This window comes from Agaricus bisporus (genome assembly GCF_000300575.1).
Source record: "Agaricus bisporus var. bisporus H97 unplaced genomic scaffold AGABI2scaffold_5, whole genome shotgun sequence".
Lineage (NCBI taxonomy): Eukaryota > Fungi > Basidiomycota > Agaricomycetes > Agaricales > Agaricaceae > Agaricus > Agaricus bisporus.
This window is the reverse complement of record NW_006267368.1, coordinates 1,851,822-1,871,204: the sequence shown is the minus strand read 5'-3', so window position 1 is coordinate 1,871,204 and position 19,383 is coordinate 1,851,822. Positions and strand designations below refer to the sequence as shown.

Below are 19,383 nucleotides of genomic sequence, written 5' to 3'. Positions count from 1 at the left end.
TCGCCGCAGGCGAAATGTTGGTTGGTTCGCCCCTTTTCCTGGATATCCCTTGTGCCACCTGGTCCTCAATTCCTGATACAATGTCTTCTCGAGCTTGCTGGCACACCCAAAGCAAAAACCACGGGAGAACACTGGAAAAACTTTCCAAGATATAAAACACTCTTGGCTTTCTTGCGACACTTGGGGATAACCATTCGTTTCCGTTCAAGAACGACAATAGTGCGGCCTCTTCAGCAAATCTGAAACTGATCAACCAACGATGGTTGCTCTACCCAGTCGGATCATTATTTACACACTCGGTCTCCTTTTGGTTCATGTCACTCGCGTGACCCCGGCTACTATTTCATCCAGTCCTGCTCAAACGTTCAATGGTATCGGCGGCTCCGGAGCTTGGTGGCCTAATGATCTGTGGCATTTCCCCGAGGCAACCCGACAAAACCTGGCGTCATTGTTATTTTCCCAGAGTGGGTTAGGACTCTCTAGTTATCGATACAACATCGGTGCTGGAGGTGTGAATGTTTCGAATCCTACCCGAGCGCCAGAGACTTTTTTTGTGCGCAACGGAGTATACAATTTTGATGCGGACCAGCAAGGACGATACTTTTTGAACGAGGCGGCGAAACGGGGAGTTTCGTCATTGACTGCTTTTGCGAATAGCGCACCTCCGAGTCTAACTTCGGGTGGCGCAAGTTGTAACGGACGGTTTGTTAGCGGTACGTACCTAGACGTGTTCTGGTTCTTTTCTGGTATAGGTTTCAACGACTCATGTTCGCCGGGATTTCAGGTAATGGAGACGCTTACGGGACCTTCCTGGCAGATGTCATTAGCCATTTCCACTCTCAAGGCGTAAACATCAGTCTAATTTCACCAATGAATGAGCCTGACAGCAACTTTGGACCTTCGCCTTGTGGACAGGAGGGAATGCAGGTTCTTCCTAACCAGTAAGAATTGACTTTGACAAGGACTTGACAGTCGGTCATGACAAACGACATTCTTTACTAGGCGAGCTGAAGTTGTCAATGGGTTGTGGAATGCGCTCCAGGCCCGAGGTTTGGCTTCGACGGTTGGGATACTTGCCGATGAATCTTCATCCTTAGGAAGTGCAGTAAACGAGTATTCTTCTTGGTTGCCCCAAGTCATTAACAAAGTTGCGGCACTGGTCCATCATACCTACGACTTCCCAAGCGACTCCAGTTACACGAACTACGTCTCCAATGTTCGAAATCAATTTCCCGGAAAACTAAGTTGGATGTCGGTATGTAAGATTCATTACATGCTGTTCTTGTCTCATCGACAATTTTCAAGGAAATTTGCTGCTCTCTTGGTAACGCCGATGGATCTGGGAAAGGTTGGTCCGGAGGATATGATCCCACGTATGCAACTTCTTCCAGTTTGCGATGATCTAAAGCATCGACGCATGATTGCCTAGCATCAAAAACGCTTTAATGTTCTCCAGTCTTGTCTTCCAAAGCCTTGTCTTGGCTAACGAACCTCATTATGATGTACGTGGCAACATTGACCGCTATATAAAGACTGAAGTAAGTTTAAACAGTTCTGGACTCTGGTTTCCAATGGTTAGTTTCTTTTTCGGTCGTTATCCTTTCAGCCTCATTATCATCGCTACTTCACAGGACTTGGTTGTTCTCCACAAAACAACCCCTCTTGTGCCACTTCTCCCAATTCCAATGGCTGGAATGTGAGTATACCAATCACGTCAGTTGGATATAATTATGAACTTCTCTGTCATAGGACGGTTTGATATATTACGATGGTAATTATGCAAGGAATGGGAACTTCCAACTTTGTACGTTTTACACTTCCTTGCTTGTCCGGTTCATCCTAATCATTCCTTGATAGATATCAAAAAGCAATTCTGGACGTACAAGCATTTCGGCAATTTCGTGAAACGTGAGTAATTTTATATAAATGTGCATTTTGCCTTATAAGTGCAGGCCATTAATCTGTTGACCTTCAGCTGGTTCACAACGACGTGAGATCACCGGTTCAGGTTCAACGAAGTTTATGATGGCAGTGACAGACTCATCCCACTTTTATGTCATCGCCATGAACCCGAACGGCGCCGATACAACGTTGGCACTTACATTCCCAGAAAGTGTATGTGCCACGGAAGCCCACAGAACGTCCGCAAGCGAAGATTTTGCGACGATTGGAAAGGCTACAGGGGGCGGAAACAATTGGTCTCTTCCTTTGAGAGCGAACAGCTTGAGCACATATATATTCAACAGAAGAGCTTGCTAGTTAGTGTATGTTGACAATTTCGAAGAATAACTTTGACGTCAATCTTATCGACCGGTTGATGTGTGAGTGATAGCGGGATTTTCGTTCGATCATTTACGAGGACGCGGAGATTCAAGGAGATCCTGTGAAAATTCGGGGCTTTGACGGTCGACTGCGTCCTACTGAGTGACCGCTAGCCGTCTTTTGCCCGAGGGAAATTATTTTGGGCTACTACAAGTACGGTAATTTGGTCGGCGAATGTCTAGAAAATGGAAGATAGTTGGTTGGGATAGTATAACCGGTCAACGAAGGCAGCCTGCTCGGAGCCAGGAAGACAAATGATTGGCGTGACTGTGTGACACCACTTCTCAAATTATGCCCTTGTCGTTTAATTCACTTTTAATTCGGTTCACTTGGACAATTGCTAGCCTTTTCACGATACTTGGGCAAGATAAAGATGTGGTATGTTAAATCGTTATTCCTTAGCTTTATACTGACCACGCTTCACTCACAATAGTAAACACATCCTCAACGCTCAAGTATCCATCCGCGCACCCTGCTGCAAGCAGTGGTACGATTGCGCCGAGTGCCATGGAGAATCACAAACACATCCCTTGGCAAAAACTGCTGAAATGGCTTTCATCTGCAAGAAATGTAAAAAGGCATTCAGGAAGAATATGTCAGAGTATGAAGAGAGTGATGAATATTGTCCGCATTGCGATAATCACTACGTGCGTCTTCATCTTTCGATTAAATCGTGAAAGTCAACATGTCGTTTTTTCCAGGTAATCGAGGCTAAAACGCCGCAGGCCATTGTGGGCGTGGAGGGAGAGGATGCGAGAGTTGATAACAGGTAGGTTCTATTCTAGTATTCTGATTTGTACGGAACTTCAGCTGAGGCACTTGTGCAGAATGTTGAAGGATGACCGGGTGAAACAGTCGACGAATCGCTCGTTGTTTACGATTAACTCAGACGACCTGACCGATAAAGTAGGATAACCGTCAGTTCGAAAATGCGCACATACAGCACCACTACATCAGTATCTTTCAGACTGCTATACATCTTGGCTGAGCACTGTTTCCACAATCAGTCCGATAATACCAGGGCATGCAGACAGTCGGACCAACTCGCCGTCAACTCAATAAAGGCCCGTAATGAACCGATGTTCAAGATGTTCACTTGGCTTCAGTGGGTCGGTAACATAGTGCATAGGCAGCATACTGTGGGCAGTTATGCACACATGCCTAACCAGACACAACTTCCAGTTGACTGAGAATGAAGATCGGTTTTCTTTGAGCGGGGCAAGGTAGTATCAAATATAAGAGATGAGCACCCTCGAGTCATAGCAGCACATATTAAGCTCTAGACAGTAAAGCGGGTTGTTGAATTATGTAGACGAGCCTTTCTGTATTTGTAAATGGTATTCTTGAATCGAACAAGCTGTATTAAAATTTAATGGTCACCAGCAATCCCTGCCAAATTCAAGTTCCGACGCCGAGTTTCCCACACACTCAAGCTCCTCCATCTAAGTGGACGCACCTCACAGAGCTTGCACCTCGACTTGTAGAGCCATAGTTTATAGAGATAAAATATATATTTCTTTATTCTACATGTAATCTTCGAGAGACATACACAGATACTGGCCAGGGGAGGGAGATAGCATGCTTAGCGCTCGAGTGGTGGCAATTTTTAAATATTTCTCTCGAACATTACATCCCAATAGTATCCATTTGTTCAGATCGGAGGTCCGATTGGCATTAAGATGTGCCGATCCCTCTCGACGAGGTGCATTTGCAGAGAGGTAAATATATGATTACATAAGCGAATATTAGGTTCCTTGGCCGTCAAACAATGGGCCGTACACCAGCTTACCTTCGATTTAGCCCCCTGATTTCACTTGACCATTAGTTTTTTCTCTATACATGTCCGATTTAATCCATATAAACATAATTGGCACATGTATCTAATTTAAATCCTTCTCGATCTCGCAGGATCGCAAGGTTTTTTCGCCGTACCATCATTTCGATGGCTCTCGCAGGCGGCCTGCTTACTAATCACTCACGCTTTCTTAGAGAGGGTTGCCGGGTACCATTTAAATTAAAAATTAGATTGAGCGCTTGATACGCGGTCACGCGACCCTGCGGCTCGTCGCCGACAACGACAATGGCGCGTGTAGAAACGACACACTATGGCTTGGTGCCTGCACAAGGGCCTCACTGGACTCCTGCACAGGAAAAGTCAATTGCCCAGGACTATCCTTTCGATGCCGCCTACGATTCCCCCGAACAATTTATCACACAAACGTATCTCCAATATCTCTGGCTGCCACAGGTATGTGCATGTCTATCGACACATACTAGATGCCCCTAATATCCACGCTAGTCTCTCATGCCTCTTCAGCTGCTTGTTCCATCTTTACGACGCGTTTCCAGCATACCATCCTCTAGTCAAACACCTCATTCACTACATTCACTACTAGACCCTTTGCTTCAAACGACACGAGCCATATCCAACAAATACCACGTGGAGTTAGTACAGATCCTCCAGGACGGAGGTGGTGCTGGAGAACTGGAGGAGACTATGATGTGGTACACCTTGCATCATGAACGAATGGGCGACCAGGACGTCGAATCCGGGAATCAGGAGCCTTGGATGAATGAAAAGTGGAGGCAAAATTGGTTAGAGCGTCTGGAGCGGCGGGAGTAAGTCCTGTTAATGCGCGTACATCTAATGTATACTGATCTCTACTAAGAGTCCAGGTGCAGATATTGTTGTACATGACCAAACTCTCGCTTCCTGGATCTCTTCCTGTCGTCAAGCAGCCCAAGCAGCGGAAACGTTCCGGAAAAGAAGCCGGTCCACCACCTCCGCTCTCTCCCGAGGAGCGGCTGGAAAGCCTAATGGACAAGTTATCTATGCTTCAACTCACAAACCATTTGGAAACAAACGGGCCGAAACTGAATCACAACGAAAAGGACTGGGCCCAACTTTTCTGTGAATCAATAGTAGAACCCATGTCAGTTCAATTGCGTTTTACTCAAGTACCTTCACTAATATTTTCAGATTCAAGACTCAACTACCGGAAATATGCTCCCTTCTGAGGTCGAAATTATTCCCAGCCTCTCCCTTCTCTGACGATTCGGACGCCGATACGGCAACGGCTTCACGCTCTCCTTCCCCAGAACAGGACAAGCCTCAAGTCGATCAAATGGAAACCTCAGAGGGAACTTCAGCGCTTCTTCCTCCAAACCACGATTCTCGATCACTTTCCCGCGCCCGCTCGCGCTCACTTTCCGTGTCTCTTGCGCAAGAGAAGGAGGAGAGGGAAAGATCTGTCGGCGTTGGTCCCGGTAAAAAGCGCTTGCTCAATCGCGAAGTTAGCATGTCAAGAGCATTCAAACCAAGACCAAAAACATCATCCAAACTTTCTGAAGCTCCACAAGAATCTCAGGCTAGAGCTAATGAAGACGATTCTGAAATCATCCTCGTCGAAGATACTCCTCAAAAACCTCGCATCGCTCACAACAAACAGATAGCTCAATTCCAAGACGCTGCCTCATCCTCCTCTAGCAACCTTTTCGGCACAGAACGAAGTAATCCACGAGGAATCTTTGGCAGTCAAAAGGATGAGACCGATGATGACGATGCTTGGATGCTGGATAGTTCTCCTGACGTGTTACTTCTTCGACCGGGACGTCGAGATCGTGGTTCTGATGATGAATATGAAGCTGTCACATTTCATACGCCAAGTAAAAAGCCTCGGCGACGTAAATGAGAGACCTTTTAGAACACAAATTTGTATGGAGTACATCGTCTACGTAGAAAGACCAAGGACTGAAATAGCCGGAGAAGGAGCACGAGGGAAGACCCAGAATTGTATAAGCTAAAGCAACCCATATCACCCCTTAAACAAGATATCATCGCAGGACAATATACGATGACGCGGTCCTTCCAGTGAGCGGTAGTTCGGTTACGCCTCTTTTCCGAACATCTCTCCTCTCAACCACACTTCATCTTACAACGCACATTTTTCCTTGAGTGACCGTACTACCATCACCGATAGGACATTGTGATAAGTACTTATGTCTCATCATTCAGGACTGCGTAAATAATATTTCAGGTAGAATTCAGGTACATATGATGGTAGCCCGGCGGCTCTGAGGTCAGAGCCATTACTACAATACATACTTGTTTTGATGTTGGACAACATGCCGTATATCCCCTTTCTGAAATAAATCATCCACAAATGGATGATAACTTGTGTACGAAAAGTCCTCCGTACTAGATCCGTCTATAAACACAAAATATCTCTATTGAACCTCTATATGTATCTTTATTATGTCCAGTTGACTAGGATAAATGTTTTTACCAGCGGAATGCTTGAATCGACGATATGATATTTTTAGTGGTGGTGTATTTATAGATCGGCACGCCAAATTCGTAGCTGGCGTTGCCGTCGGTGTTTCCCCCGATATGAGACCGGTTTTTCAAACGTTCTTCTAATAGCTTGAGCTTGGATAGTTACAATACCACCTTCTCGGGGTTCAGCCCGGTTTAGCTAAGGGTACTTTCGTAACATGTTGTGTGCCTCGCAAAATGAACCTTTTTCAATTTCAACAGTGCGCAATATGGTTGCTATGGGAAGTCAAATCGTAGAGCATCAAGGAATCGAATCGGAGTGAAAAGAGGAGAAACGACCGGCTGATTTGGAGGATTACTTAGTAGAGGTTTATGATCTAGCTTGCATAGCGGAAGACAGAGTAGCTTCAAGGGGAAAACGGACGTAAATACTATCAATCTCGGCAAATTTGACACTCAATGTCGTGCACGGCTGCTATTTCTTCTGTGGTGCAGGTCACCAGACCATCATTTTGAACCTACTCTCCACTCAGTTTTTCATGTAGCTTCAAAATTGGCTGAGTTGTAGTCTTTTCAACCCCCCACCCATTTCGCCGAACACCAGATACGGTAAAAGTATTATTAGTTTAGTAACCATTATGACCAATTATGGAATTAGATAAGATATTCATTGCTCCCGTATTGACTTGCTGAGTTTCATGGATATATCGTCGTGGTAGGTGCTGTACCGATATTCGAAACTTTGGCACCTGGCTTTCCAGACTGCCACCCGTCACGAACTTGAAGCTTGCGACTGGCCACAGTGGTGAGTGAGTGAACTGCACTATAATTTCAAAGAAAATGAAGCGGTTGCGCGTTGGCGCGACACTAGCCTTCAACAGGCATACAACCCCCTGATGTTTAAAGGCGCCAAGCATATGCATCTCCTCAAATATACCTGTCTTTGGCAACCCATACTCACGCAGATTTAGCCATTGGCTATAACCTAGGAACTTTCAGGAACTCCCAGGAACTTATTATTACTCATTACTAAGATCCCCCTATGCCACTTCACGACCGCTGCTTCAAAATGTGTGTGAACTTAAGAACCATCACATCATTCCTTTTCCTCGTATTTTAGCTGGTCTTTCGGAAGTATTCAAGGATGGCTTCCTTCCTATGGATCTTGCTCTTCAGTGTCGGTTTTCGAATCGCAGGAGCGAAGATTTACGATAGTTTGTCTGAACTCAAAAATTCCCAGTTCGATATCATCATTTGTGGTGGTAAGCTATCTGAAACAGTTTCTGCAGATTCAGCTCTGATTAACAGCTTTTAAGGCGGAAACGCTGGCCTTGTTTTAGCGAATAGGCTATCGGAAAATCCCGCAGTTCAAGTTCTCGTCATTGAAGCTGGTGGACGGTGCGTCACTATTTGATGTAACTTGAACCAAGGTTGAAAGTTAACTTCCACCACAGTACCCAAGACGACCCGGACACACAAATTCCTTTCCTTGACATCAATCTATTGGCGGATAGAGCGAAGTACCAATGGAACACTACCACCACACCTCAGAAAGGGTTACTTGGCAAGACAATTAATTATCCTCGAGGATTTGGACTGGGAGGTTCCACTGCGCATAGTGAGTAGTGACTAGTTCAGAGATAATATAAGAAGGAATTAAGAGTTCATCTAGATGGCATGATTTGGATTAAGGGCTCGGTGGACGATTATGACAATTGGGCCAAGGTCACAGGTGACGATGGTTGGTCGTATAATGCTCTGGAACCATATATGAAAAAGGTCGGTCTAAGTGATGCCTTCCCCCCGTTTATCTCGTCTGATAGTCATGAAGGTTGAAAGATTCACCAATCCCACCGAAAAAGGACCAGATTTTCTTAACGGCAAATTCAATCCTCAAGCTCATGGATTTCAAGGTCCCCTTGGGATTAGCATAATTGGCAATGAAGATCGGATTGATGACTTGGTCGTGGAAGTGTTGAAATCTAAGGAGTTTAACATGTCAGTGGTGGACGGAAATGATAAGAGTGCACTCGGCATTTGTAAGTCTTCTCTTGCAAACATTAAGTGATATAAATCAGTGACCATTACATCGATTAGGGTGGATACAATCGTCCGTATCTGGTGGAACACGTTCAAGCTCGGCAACCTCATACCTCGACCCCATCGATTGCCGCCCAAACCTAAGTGTCGTAATCAATACACAAGTCACTAGGGTCATACAAACGAAGAAAGGCGATTTTAGAACGGTTGAGGTCGCTGGAGGTCCCAAAGGTCCCTCTCCTCTCTAAACATGTTTTTTCATTTATCTTCAACCCTTTGTCACAGAGCCACGTCTAACATTTACGGCACGCAAAGAGGTTATCCTTTCGGCAGGTGTTGTAGGGTCTGCACAACTACTACTTCTTTCAGGCATAGGGCACAAACAAGAACTCGCCGCTGTCGGCGTCAAGTTAACGCATGAGTCACCCAATGTTGGTAAAGGACTAAGTAACCAGCCTCAGACGCTCTTTTCTTGGGGGGGAAATTTCACAATGAACAGGTAGGTTTACGTTCGCTGAAGTTAATAGAAACCCAGTATAAATCTTCCTAGCCTCATCGCCAACCAGACTTTCTTCGATGAATCGCTGGCACGATGGAACAAAAATCATACGGGGCCGATGAATACTGTTCCGGCCAACCTTGTGTCTGCTTTCAGACTTCCAGAAAACTCAACCTTGCTCAAGGGTATCGAAGATCCTTCTGCGGGACCCAGGACCCCTCATTACTACATGGGTCTTGCCGTGAGTTTGTGGTACTCTTCTTTCAGATTGTTCTTATAGTCGTATCTGAAGACCACTGAATATTTCAATTCCGGATCTCAACCTACGATTGGCGCTGTCCTTCAAGTTTCTGAACCCATAAGCCGTATGTGTAGTTTTTATGGTTCTCGACATCTCATTCCGAATTGTTTTAGGTGGTTCCGTTACCCTCAACTCGAATGACCCCTTTGATCAGCCAAACGTGGATCTCGCCTTCCTTGTGGAAGATTTAGATACACAAATTCTACTCCAGGCTTACAGGACGGCGAAAGCACAAATTGAGCATCCACTTATGAAAGGGTTTGCGCTAGACCGACTGAGTCCACCTCCTGAAGTCCAGATCGATGATGATATTATAATCTACATGCGAAACAACACTATAGCGACGTCCCACGCCGTTGGAACCGCTGCCATGAGTCGAAATGGAAGTCACGATGGTGTCGTAGGTCCAGATCTCAAAGTGAAAGGGATCAAAGGCCTCCGTGTTGTTGATGCGTCGGTCTTTGTGAGTTTTATCTTATCCGAACGCATGTCTTGTTCTGTTGTTGACAATCATTGGCAGCCTGTCAACCTGCAAATGAATAACCAGGCAGCAGTATACCATTTAGCCGAACGAGCGTCAGATTTGATTAAACATGAATGGCATTTATAAAGAACAACTTAATGGAACGATACTATGATAGTATCTAGATATCCCACGCTGACTTCGTTGGTCATTTTATAGTCTATACCAGCGAACACTGTGTTTCTCGCATTTACTATTGTGATAGAAGGATCGGTATTATAGTTTAAGTCACGCCAGAGTCTGGCTTATAATCGATATTTATCGCAGCATTCACCAGATTTTCGTCCAGGCTACACTGAACCTTGCGGCTTATTATTGTACAACGACCGAAGACGAGATGCAAAATTGGTGTCAACTATCAACGTTTATCAACATTCTCGTTATAATTCGACCACTTCCACGTCGAGAATTACTGCCGGTAAATACTGTTCTATCAATTGGATAGAAAAAGGGGGTAAGAAAGCTGCGTTCATCACGTTATCCGATACATGGAAAGATAAATAAGTGAAGGAAATAATTAAAGCCAAGAATCAACTTCGGCATGAGTACTTATTTTTATTTTGGGACTGACCTAGTCCATTGTGAATCAGTAGTCTACTTTCTTCGTGATGCAGAAACTGGATATGTTGATGACTGGTGTCTCACTACGTCGCTACGCGGAATGCATAGGCATTTAAGAATGATGGTTTCCGTTGGAATATACTTAAGTCTGTAGGACGTCATGGAGGATATATCTACTTTCTAGTGTGTGACTCCATGCGTAGGTAAGATTGAAAGCTTTACCGCGGTCGACCGACATTTGCGCTATGAAAGATAAGACTTAGAATCATGGGTTTTGTGATAGACTTCAATATACGTACGCGAACTGGCCTCGGACGTTTCCAGGGGGCGTGTATCGGCAAATGATATAAGTCCACTCTCCAGAACCGAAAGGACTGCCCGTAGTGCACTGGCGACTAGCGCAACCAAGATTAGTGCTTGATTTCCAAACAACCTAGATATGTAAAAGATCTGTCAACGGTTGGTACTATCAAAATTCAAGGGGCTCTCACCTGAGTGAAATGGCCAGTGGCTTCAGAAAAGCGAGGATTGCTGTCTATTTCTCGCTCAATCAAGACAGCAGAGAAATGTAGAGAGGACACGCACAATCGTATTTGGCTGTAGGAATAAGAAATCATTAGCCCATACCGGAGGGGTTAAGGGGGAAAGGAACCAACCAGCTTCGGCCATCCACGAGTCGACAGCATTATTAATAGTAGCGCCAGACCCATTCGTGGCGTACTATATCGACGAAAGTCCATGAGTTGTACGCACCGCCCAGTCATTCATTACACGCACAAGGTTTTCCCCATAATTTCCCCTGAACAAAAGTCCCTTAATATATGCGCATTAATCTAAATTTCGAGTGATACTCACCCGCTATGGGCAAAGTGACACTGCGCCGCGTAACTTGCTACACCAGCGGCAAGGTTTTTATCATACGTGAGTGCTCCTGCACCGTATTGTGCCCTGTAAGAGTTGTGAACGCTCAATGCCTGATCAGAGAATGCATCTATGCGCCAATAACAAAAAACAATGGTCGTTAGCACTACGTCATCATTAACTCAGGCAAGCAGGGTTACTCACCACGTTTATCATTGACGACAGTCGCAGAAACAGATGACGCGATAGCAACTAAAATTGCAAGGGAAAGCTTCATGGTGATGATAGTAGGTGGACGGAATGGGTTTTTTTTTCTTTTCTAAAACACCCTGACCTTTTATCCTGAGCCGGGCGCACGGGTCGCCGGCCTTTCTTCTGTCTCGGTTGCTGGAAGCTCCACAGTAAAACACAAATGGATGACCTCAACATCATCAGAACTGCCAAATTTCTAGATGCCCCACACAACTATACGAACGCCAAACTTATCGCAGTTAGTTCTTACATACATCAAATTAGGATCTCCATGTACTTGCTTTCATCCCAGCAATTTTTTCTGCCTGCAAATTTTGACCAGCCTGTCCCTTCCCTGATTTCAGGGAAGCATATCGTGTGTTTGTTGAACCGGTGGCGCATCAATGACGTTCAAGCATGAAAAGCCAGTATTCATGAATCCCAGGAAGGGAACAGCCGGCGCATATATCCACAGTCACTTCGTTATTATTTCCGCTGTAGCCGTGAAACAACAATATATCAAAGGAGTTCGTTACGCAAGATCGGAGAGACAAGATTGTTTATCAGTCAGTTCACCTCCAGTAGCACAGATATCTTGATGATAGAACCTCTCTAGAACGGAAGTCGTGTGGACTAGGTGGTGCCTCTATCTATGCGCAAGCAGACGAGAACAAGCCATTCAAGTTGGGTGCGAGAAGCAAGACCGAATCAGGACCACAGATCACGGAACTGTTTCGTCTTGCGCGCGGCGCCGGTCTGCTAGTATCGTCAATGGGTCCATCTTGTGCCAATAAATTCAGAAATGCATTGACACTAGACCCAAATCACCAACGTCGAATGCTGCATGACTGCGACATATCGCCAAGGAGGTGGGCTCAGTCGATCTAGCACAAACCCTTTCATGAGTGGATGTTCAATTTGTGCTTTTGCTGCCCCGTAAACCTGGAGTAGAATTTGTGTATTCAAATCTTCCACAAGGAAGGCGAGATCCATATGGCTGATCAAAGGGGTCAAGTTTGAGTTGAGGGTAACGGAACCGTTTAAAACAATTCGGAATGAGATGCCGGGAACCCGGCCGTAAAAACCACACATACGGCTTATGGGTTCTGAAACTTGAAGGACAGCGCCAATCGTAGGTTGAGATCCAGAATTGAAATATTCAGTGGTCTTCAAATACGACTGTAAGAACAATCTGAAAGAAGAGTACCACAAACTCACGGCAAGACCCATGTAGTAATGAGGGGTCCTGGGTCCCGCAGAAGGATCTTCGATACCCTTGAGCAAGGTTGAGTTTTCTGGAAGTCTGAAAGCAGACACAAGGTTGGCCGGAACAGTATTCATCGGCCCCGTATGATTTTTGTTCCATCGTGCCAGCGATTCATTGAAGAAAGTCTGGTTGGCGACGAGGCTAGGAAGATTTATACTGGGTTTCTATTAACTTCAGCGAACGTAAACCTACCTGTTCATTGTGAAATTTCCCTCCCAAGAAAAGAGCGTCTGAGGCTGGTTACTTAGTCCTTTACCAACATTGGGTGACTCATGCGTTAACTTGGCACTGACAGCGGCCAGGTGTTTGTTCCCTATGCTTGAAACGAGATGCAAAACTTGTGTCAACTATTAACAATTCGAGTCTCTTTATAATTCGACGCACATCTAATACGTCGCAAAACACGGTCGGTCATTACTGTTCTATCAGTTGGACATAAAGGCGGTGAAAAACCTGCGCTCATCACGTTTGTCATTCAAACTAGCGGAAAGAAAAATAAGCGACGGAAACAACTTGAATTAAAGCCAAGAATAAACTTCATCATAACACACCAGTTCGAATGAGCTCGATAATGCTAGGCAATGTCAGGGGTTTCTTTTTCTGCTGAGACTACCCCAGTCCACTGTGAATCAATAGTCTAATTTCTTCGTGCTGCACTGGAAGCTGGATATGTTGATGACTGTACTGGGGCCCCGGGGTCTCACTACGGCGTCACGGAATACATAGGCATTATAGGATGATGATTTTTTGTTGGAGCATACTTGAGTTTGTAGGACGTTCATGGAAGATATATCTACTTTCTAGCGTGTAACTCCATGCGCAGGTAAGACTGAAAGCTTTATTGTGGACGACCGACGTTCTCGCTATGAAGACAAAAATTAGAATCATGACAATTTGATGTCGACCTTCAATATACGTACGGGAACTGGCCTTCGAAGTTTCCAGGGGGTGTGTATCGGCAAAGAATATTAGTCCACTCTCCAGAACCGAAAGGACTGCCCGTGGTGCACTGGCGACTAGCGCAACCAAGATTGGTGCTTGATTTCCAAACAACCTAGATATGCAAAATATCTGTCAACCGCTTGTACTATCATAATTCAAGGGGCTCTCACCTGAGTGAAATGGCCAGTGGCTGCAGAAAAGCGAGGATTGTTGTCTGTTTCTTGCTCAATCAAGGCATTAGTGAAATGTAGAGAGGACACGCACAATCGTATTGGGCTGTAAGAATAAGAAATCATTAGCCCAAAACGGAGGGGTTAAGGGAAAAAGGAACCAACCAGCTTCGGCCATCCACGAGTCGACAGCATTATTAATAGTAGCGCCAGACCCACTCGAGGCGAACTATATCGACGAAAGTTCATCAGTTGCCATGCACCGCCCAGTCATTCATCACACGCACAAGGTTTTCCCCAAAATTTCCCCTGAACAGAAAGTTCTTTAATGCATTGCCGTTTATCTAAAATTTCGAGCGATACTTACCCGCTATGGGCAAAGTTACACTGCGCAGCGTAACTTGCTGCACCAGCGGCGAGGTTGTTATCATACGTGAGTGCTCCTGCACCGTATTGTGCCCTGTAAGAGTTGTGAACGCTCAATGCCTGATCAGAGAATGCATCTATGCGCCAAAAAAAAAACACAACGGTCATCAGTACTACTTCATCATTAACTCAGGCAAGCAGGGTTTCTCACCGCGTTTATCATTGAGGACAGTCGCAGAAACAAAAGACGCGATAGCAACCAAAAATGTAAGAGTAAGCTTCATCGTGATAATGGTAGGTGGACAGAATGGTTTTTTCTAAAACACCCGAGCCTTTTATTCTCAGCAGGGCGCACGGGTCGCCGGCCTTCGTTCTGCCTCGGCCGCTGGAAGCTTCACAATCAAACAACAGAATGGATGACCTCAACTTCATCAGAAATGCCAAATTTCCAGATGCCGCACACAACCATAGTATGAACGCCATACTAATCGGAGTTAGCTCCTGTATCAAGTACCTTCTGGTGCTTTCATCGCAGTTATCTTTTCTGTCTACAAATCTTGAACAGCCTGTCCCTTCCCTGACTTCAGGGAAGCATATCGTGCGTTTGTTGAACCGGTGGCGCATCAATGACGTTCAAGCATGAAAAACCAGCATTCATGTGTAACAACAAGGGGAAACAGCCAGTGCACGCTGCATGTTCCAAAGTCACTTCGTTATTCTTTCCGGTATAGCGTCATAGAACCTATAAAATAGCAACATATCAAGGGAGCTCGTTGCGCCGAGATCGGACAGACAAGAATGTTCATCAGTCAATTCTCCTCCCGTGGTACAGATATCACCATCGTCTTGCTGACAGAACCTCTTTAGATTGGAAATCGTGTGGACTAGGTGGAGCCTCCATCTATGCGCAAGCAAACGAAAACAAGCCAGACAAGTTGGGTGCAAGAAGTAAGACCGAATTAGGACCACATATCACGGAACTGTTTCGTTCTTACACGGCCGCGCGCGGCGCGGTTTCATCCCAAGTATAGTACATCCATAACCAGTCTAAATCATCTTGATCCAAGCACTTCGTTGATGCTCGCATATGCTAGTATCATCGATGGGTCCATCTCGTGCCAATAGACTCAGAAATACATTGACATTAGACCCAAATCACCAACGTCGAGTACTGCATGACTGCGACATATCGCCGAGGAGATGCCAGTCTTATGAATCACCATATTATAGAAGGAATATGCTAGGAAGATGAAAACCACTACCTACTTACCTACTTGCTAGTTAATAATACCTACATAATCCCAACACTCATCACCAACGACGAACCACTACTACAGAAGTTGAATCCAATTCTCCATCACTATCAGTCCAGTTTCATACTTGATACGTGAAGACGAAATATAGAATAAATGGAAGATAAAAATCAAAAGGTAATAATGATAGGGTTCAAACGTTCAAAAGGAGTTGTAAGGCGAGACGGGAACCCAAGAACGAGAACGTCGTGTCGTGCAGCGATGGGATTAGGAATGGTAGTCGCGATCCTCTATCAGACATGGAACCCAGCAGATACAATGAAAGATCTGGATCAGCGGGGTAACGTTGACGGCTGGAAGAATGGAACGCGAAGGGTACGGAGATGGTATAAGAGACGACGTGGAAGAGATGTAAGGATCAGCAAGAAAATCAAAGTCAAGCAAGGTTCCCGTAAGAAAGGACGTCCATTACAGATGATAACAGTTAGATTACGAGAAGAGGGGGCATGGAGCGAGACAAAAGGACGTATTAGTCGAGTTAGACCTTCGAAGGGAATGTGTTGCCAAGCGAGTGGACGGTAACGTCTGGAGGAGACGCCAACCAAAGGTGAGAGACGAGAAACAAGAGTGAACAAAGGAAGAAGAAGAAAATAGAAATTCGAAAGATAAACATAAGCAGAGACTAATGATACTATGGACAGAAGATAACAGAAGTATCATAAAAGGAGGACAAAAACAAAACACCCAACCAATATCCTAGATCATCCAACCTCAAGTGAGGTATGGATACGGAGCCCAACGAAACCAAACCCAATGGCCAGGAGAACGGAGCGCACATCGTCGAATATTAGACGTCAGCGATAGAATTGGTTCCATGGGTAGGTCGGCATTGCTGGGTTTTCTTGTATATATGGCATTTTGAGGGCGCGAAAGGGGAAAGATGACGACGAGATGATAGAGGTGTGAAAAAAATCGAACGAAACAGGAGGCGCAGGTGACATTATGCACGAGCAGGGGTATCCATAGATAGGCAAGAGAATGTTCAACCAGTCAAAACCAAACATCGATCAGCGTCAAAGCGAGAGACAGAAGCAATAGCAACAGTTGAACACGAGAGCTTATGCAGCGATGGGAACTTGTTGGTCGGCATCGATGTGCATCTCCTGTCCTTCAATGATGCTGATATCACCATTCAAGATGGGGTTTTCCACCTCTCCATCTTCGCCTTCACCGATGGCGCTGATTGGCTCTGCGGATGTAGGGCCACTGCCACTGACATTACGCCTACCCATACCCTGGGGTCCAGATCGTGGTGGGTTGGCACAGCGATCTTTGCCATGAGCAATACGAAGGTTGGCATATTCGGGTTTGTTTTTAATGCCATCGATCGCTTTAATTGCATTTGCGATGTTTGTGAAATTGACAAATGCACAATTCCTGGTGGACTCCTCAGTTTTCAGTGCGGTGAGATACAAAACAAGACTTACTTCTCCTTCAGGAAATTGACGAGCTCGATATCTCCATATTCGCCGAAATCCCTCTTTAGCCTCTCCTCGGTAAACGTTTCAAAGTCTTCAATGTTTCCAATATACACGTTTCTAGTTGCACCAGAATGGACAGCTAAGGCAAGTTGAGGGTTCAAGGGGCCCGCATTCTTTCCCCAACCGATTTTGAGGCGTCGATTGTTCAAGCTCAGACCCTGATAAGAGGCCACTTGGTGGAAGGTGAGAGCCGCGGCCAGGTCAACGAATGTCACAAACTATTGAATAAGTGAGATCTCGATTAAACACGTATGACTCGAGTGGACATGACGTACAGCAATATGCTTCTCCGGCATATATCGGATGCTCTGCAACACACCGCCCCTGATAGCGTTACACAAATCCTCCGTAGTTGTCTCGGGATGGATGTTACCAAGATAAACAGTTCGGTTCATACCCTGCGCGGCCGCGAGCCCTCCTGTCATGTCCATGGGCGAGAAGGGCGATGCTGCATAGAAAGGCGAAAAGCCACCTGGCGTTAAACTTGATTGGGCAACAAGAGATTGTGCCGCAGCGGCCTGGGCTTGCTGGGCGGCAACTTGCTGAGATTTCGGTACATAAGCGCAGCGGTCTTTACCGTAATTGACGCGTTTGCCTGCCCATCCAGGTTCTTGTGGCAAGGTGTTAACGACCTGAACCGATTGTCAACCAGAAGACCACTACAAAAAGAAAGGGATACAGACCTTGGTAGCAACGGATATGCTCAAGAAGTGAACAAAACCAATGTTTTTATCACGAACAATTTTGACTTGGTCGATAAGACCAAACCGGCTCAACTCATCTCTGAGCTGTTCCTCGGTCATACCTTCATCGAGGTTACCAATATAGACGTTTCGCGAAGCATTGCTTTGGCTGATAGACAAAGCAACTTGAGGGGGTACTGGTGAAGGTTTACCCCAACCAATCTTGAGCTCCTGTCCGTGAAGTTGGAGTTTTTTGATGGTAGCATCCGCATGGAAAGCAGCAGCTGTAGCTCCGTCCAAGAAAGACAAGAAGACACAAGACTTCTCGGGTAGGACGCGGATGTTCTCGAGGGGACCGAAATGAACTAGGTTCAAGAGCTCGTCGACGGAGGCGGTGGCAGGTAGATTGCCAACGTATACTGTTCGACCAGTTGCGTTGTTCGACGCCGAGAGGGCAGCCGTCAATGCAACCGGAGAGTATGCCGCCGCCGCCGCTGCTTGAGCCGCGGGGATGTTGAGGTTGAGAGAAGGCAGACGTTGTTGGTTGTTGAAGTTCTGAAAGGCTGTCAGTAAACCGTAAGAAGTAGACATTCTGGGAGGGGATAGTCACCTGAGCAAAATTGGCCATCTGCCCGTTATAGGGGAAGTTACCCAGCATGTTCATTCCAGGGAGGCCCATGCCGAGCATGTTGTAACCAGCAAAGCCAGCCGCATAGCCATTGCCGTTTTGATTACCCTGTTGTTGTTGGTTAGATTGCTGTTGCTGTCCGTGTTGCTGCTGTTGAGATTGTTGCGCAGCAAATGCGGCGGCGGCGGCGTTATTCGGGCTCAGTTGGGCAGGCATGCCATTTCCGGTGGATTGAGTATTAATCGACAACGAGGGGGTAGTATACAAGGGATTGGCACCAAAACCGGCGGAGGTTGGAGAGTTGTTGAATGCGGCGGACTGGGCGATATTCGCCTGTGGGCCGTAGCCATAGTTGGCGAAAGCGTCACGGTTGTTGGAGTTTGAGGACGTGCCGTTCTGGCCAGCAAATGTGGGAGACCAACGAGCTTTTTTGGCATCAGGACCACCGACGTTCTCCATGGACCTCTTGTGAAACTGGTCAGACTGCGACTCGAGGGCAAAAAAAAAAAAAAGAACGGACCTTCATCATGTCGATGTCAAAAGCGTAGGAAGGATAAGAAAAGGTGGTCTGAGAGTCGTCCATTGCGGGATGAATTCGAGGGAAATGGATGGAGAATTAAGGCAATGGAGAAATACGGAGAAAGAAGGAAGTTAGAATTGCAGGGAGCGTGTGGGGAGGGCAGAAACGAATGTGAGGGTCGGACAAAAGAAAAGACACGCACGAAGAAGAAAAAAAGGGAGGGAAATGCAAATGGCGCCTGTGCACGGCGCTCGCTACAATATTCGACGGAAAGTGGATAAGACGCCGACAAAGAGCACGACGGCGAGCAAAGAAACAAATGTCCAACAACGACAGGAGCTGAAGAAATGCGAATCCACCCACCGCGCCCTCTCCCATATCACATCACCTTTCCCACAT

At 45.9% G+C, this 19,383-nt stretch overlaps 7 protein-coding genes across 7 annotated transcripts; 4 read left to right on the top strand and 3 right to left on the bottom strand.

Moving 5' to 3' along the window:
* Positions 1–192: 192 nt before the first annotated feature.
* On the top strand, positions 193–2,325 carry AGABI2DRAFT_192849 (hypothetical protein). The gene is made up of 10 exons (XM_006461260.1): positions 193–713; positions 785–941; positions 1,003–1,255; positions 1,306–1,373; positions 1,430–1,502; positions 1,553–1,574; positions 1,632–1,696; positions 1,750–1,804; positions 1,858–1,908; positions 1,976–2,325. Exons 1-10 carry the CDS (start codon positions 260–262, stop codon positions 2,257–2,259), a joined length of 1,482 nt encoding a protein of 493 aa, XP_006461323.1. The 5' UTR covers positions 193–259; the 3' UTR covers positions 2,260–2,325.
* A 297-nt stretch (positions 2,326–2,622) lies between these two features.
* On the top strand, positions 2,623–3,362 carry AGABI2DRAFT_192848 (hypothetical protein). Its single transcript, XM_006461259.1, has 4 exons — positions 2,623–2,700; positions 2,756–2,969; positions 3,024–3,091; positions 3,150–3,362. Exons 1-4 carry the CDS (start codon positions 2,696–2,698, stop codon positions 3,235–3,237), a joined length of 375 nt encoding a protein of 124 aa, XP_006461322.1. The 5' UTR covers positions 2,623–2,695; the 3' UTR covers positions 3,238–3,362.
* A 1,040-nt stretch (positions 3,363–4,402) lies between these two features.
* Positions 4,403–6,068, top strand: AGABI2DRAFT_222049 (hypothetical protein; the record flags this gene model as incomplete). The annotated part of the gene is made up of 4 exons (XM_006461258.1): positions 4,403–4,570; positions 4,622–4,941; positions 4,992–5,255; positions 5,303–6,068. The coding sequence occupies 4 exons, from the start codon at positions 4,403–4,405 to the stop codon at positions 6,012–6,014; spliced, it is 1,464 nt and encodes a 487-aa protein (XP_006461321.1). The 3' UTR covers positions 6,015–6,068.
* Positions 6,069–7,742: 1,674 nt separating this feature from the next.
* AGABI2DRAFT_222047 (hypothetical protein) lies at positions 7,743–10,049 on the top strand (the record flags this gene model as incomplete). The annotated part of the gene is made up of 11 exons (XM_006461257.1): positions 7,743–7,860; positions 7,915–7,996; positions 8,053–8,216; positions 8,271–8,377; positions 8,430–8,637; positions 8,696–8,869; positions 8,924–9,137; positions 9,189–9,378; positions 9,430–9,502; positions 9,552–9,901; positions 9,959–10,049. 11 exons carry the CDS (start codon positions 7,743–7,745, stop codon positions 10,046–10,048), a joined length of 1,770 nt encoding a protein of 589 aa, XP_006461320.1. The 3' UTR covers position 10,049.
* Positions 10,050–10,555: 506 nt separating this feature from the next.
* On the bottom strand, positions 10,556–11,675 carry AGABI2DRAFT_192845 (hypothetical protein). Its single transcript, XM_006461256.1, has 8 exons — positions 11,588–11,675; positions 11,379–11,513; positions 11,300–11,321; positions 11,179–11,242; positions 11,108–11,119; positions 11,014–11,057; positions 10,822–10,955; positions 10,556–10,765 (listed from the first exon to the last, which is right to left on the bottom strand). Exons 1-8 carry the CDS (start codon positions 11,658–11,660, stop codon positions 10,665–10,667), a joined length of 585 nt encoding a protein of 194 aa, XP_006461319.1. The 5' UTR covers positions 11,661–11,675; the 3' UTR covers positions 10,556–10,664.
* A 1,918-nt stretch (positions 11,676–13,593) lies between these two features.
* AGABI2DRAFT_136361 (hypothetical protein) lies at positions 13,594–14,659 on the bottom strand. The gene is made up of 8 exons (XM_006461255.1): positions 14,571–14,659; positions 14,361–14,496; positions 14,281–14,302; positions 14,159–14,222; positions 14,088–14,099; positions 13,994–14,037; positions 13,802–13,935; positions 13,594–13,744 (listed from the first exon to the last, which is right to left on the bottom strand). The coding sequence occupies exons 1-8, from the start codon at positions 14,641–14,643 to the stop codon at positions 13,720–13,722; spliced, it is 510 nt and encodes a 169-aa protein (XP_006461318.1). The 5' UTR covers positions 14,644–14,659; the 3' UTR covers positions 13,594–13,719.
* A 2,071-nt stretch (positions 14,660–16,730) lies between these two features.
* AGABI2DRAFT_151104 (hypothetical protein) lies at positions 16,731–19,047 on the bottom strand (the record flags this gene model as incomplete). Its single annotated transcript, XM_006461254.1, has 6 exons — positions 16,731–17,049; positions 17,100–17,371; positions 17,429–17,785; positions 17,837–18,391; positions 18,426–18,929; positions 18,985–19,047. 6 exons carry the CDS (start codon positions 19,045–19,047, stop codon positions 16,731–16,733), a joined length of 2,070 nt encoding a protein of 689 aa, XP_006461317.1.
* Between the last annotated feature and the right edge of the window lie 336 nt (positions 19,048–19,383).

Bases quoted from the DNA above. Each gene is read 5' to 3' on its own strand.
- AGABI2DRAFT_192849 (XM_006461260.1), top strand. From the start codon at position 260: ATGGTTGCTCTACCCAGTCGGATCATTATTTACACACTCGGTCTCCTT. The intron at 714-784 runs GTACGTACCTAG...CCGGGATTTCAG, and splicing joins TAACGGACGGTTTGTTAGCG to GTAATGGAGACGCTTACGGG. The intron at 1,374-1,429 runs GTATGCAACTTC...ATGATTGCCTAG, and splicing joins TCCGGAGGATATGATCCCAC to CATCAAAAACGCTTTAATGT.
- AGABI2DRAFT_192848 (XM_006461259.1), top strand. The intron at 2,970-3,023 runs GTGCGTCTTCAT...CGTTTTTTCCAG, and splicing joins CGCATTGCGATAATCACTAC to GTAATCGAGGCTAAAACGCC. The intron at 3,092-3,149 runs GTAGGTTCTATT...GCACTTGTGCAG, and splicing joins GATGCGAGAGTTGATAACAG to AATGTTGAAGGATGACCGGG.
- AGABI2DRAFT_192845 (XM_006461256.1), bottom strand. From the start codon at position 11,660: ATGAAGCTTTCCCTTGCAATTTTAGTTGCTATCGCGTCATCTGTTTCT. The intron at 11,322-11,378 runs GGTGAGTATCAC...ACTTTTGTTCAG, and splicing joins GTGTCACTTTGCCCATAGCG to GGGAAATTATGGGGAAAACC. The intron at 10,956-11,013 runs GTGAGAGCCCCT...TTACATATCTAG, and splicing joins CCACTGGCCATTTCACTCAG to GTTGTTTGGAAATCAAGCAC.
- AGABI2DRAFT_136361 (XM_006461255.1), bottom strand. From the start codon at position 14,643: ATGAAGCTTACTCTTACATTTTTGGTTGCTATCGCGTCTTTTGTTTCT. The intron at 14,303-14,360 runs GTAAGTATCGCT...CTTTCTGTTCAG, and splicing joins TGTAACTTTGCCCATAGCGG to GGGAAATTTTGGGGAAAACC. The intron at 14,223-14,280 runs GTGCGTGTGATG...TCGTCGATATAG, and splicing joins GAAATTTTGGGGAAAACCTT to TTCGCCTCGAGTGGGTCTGG.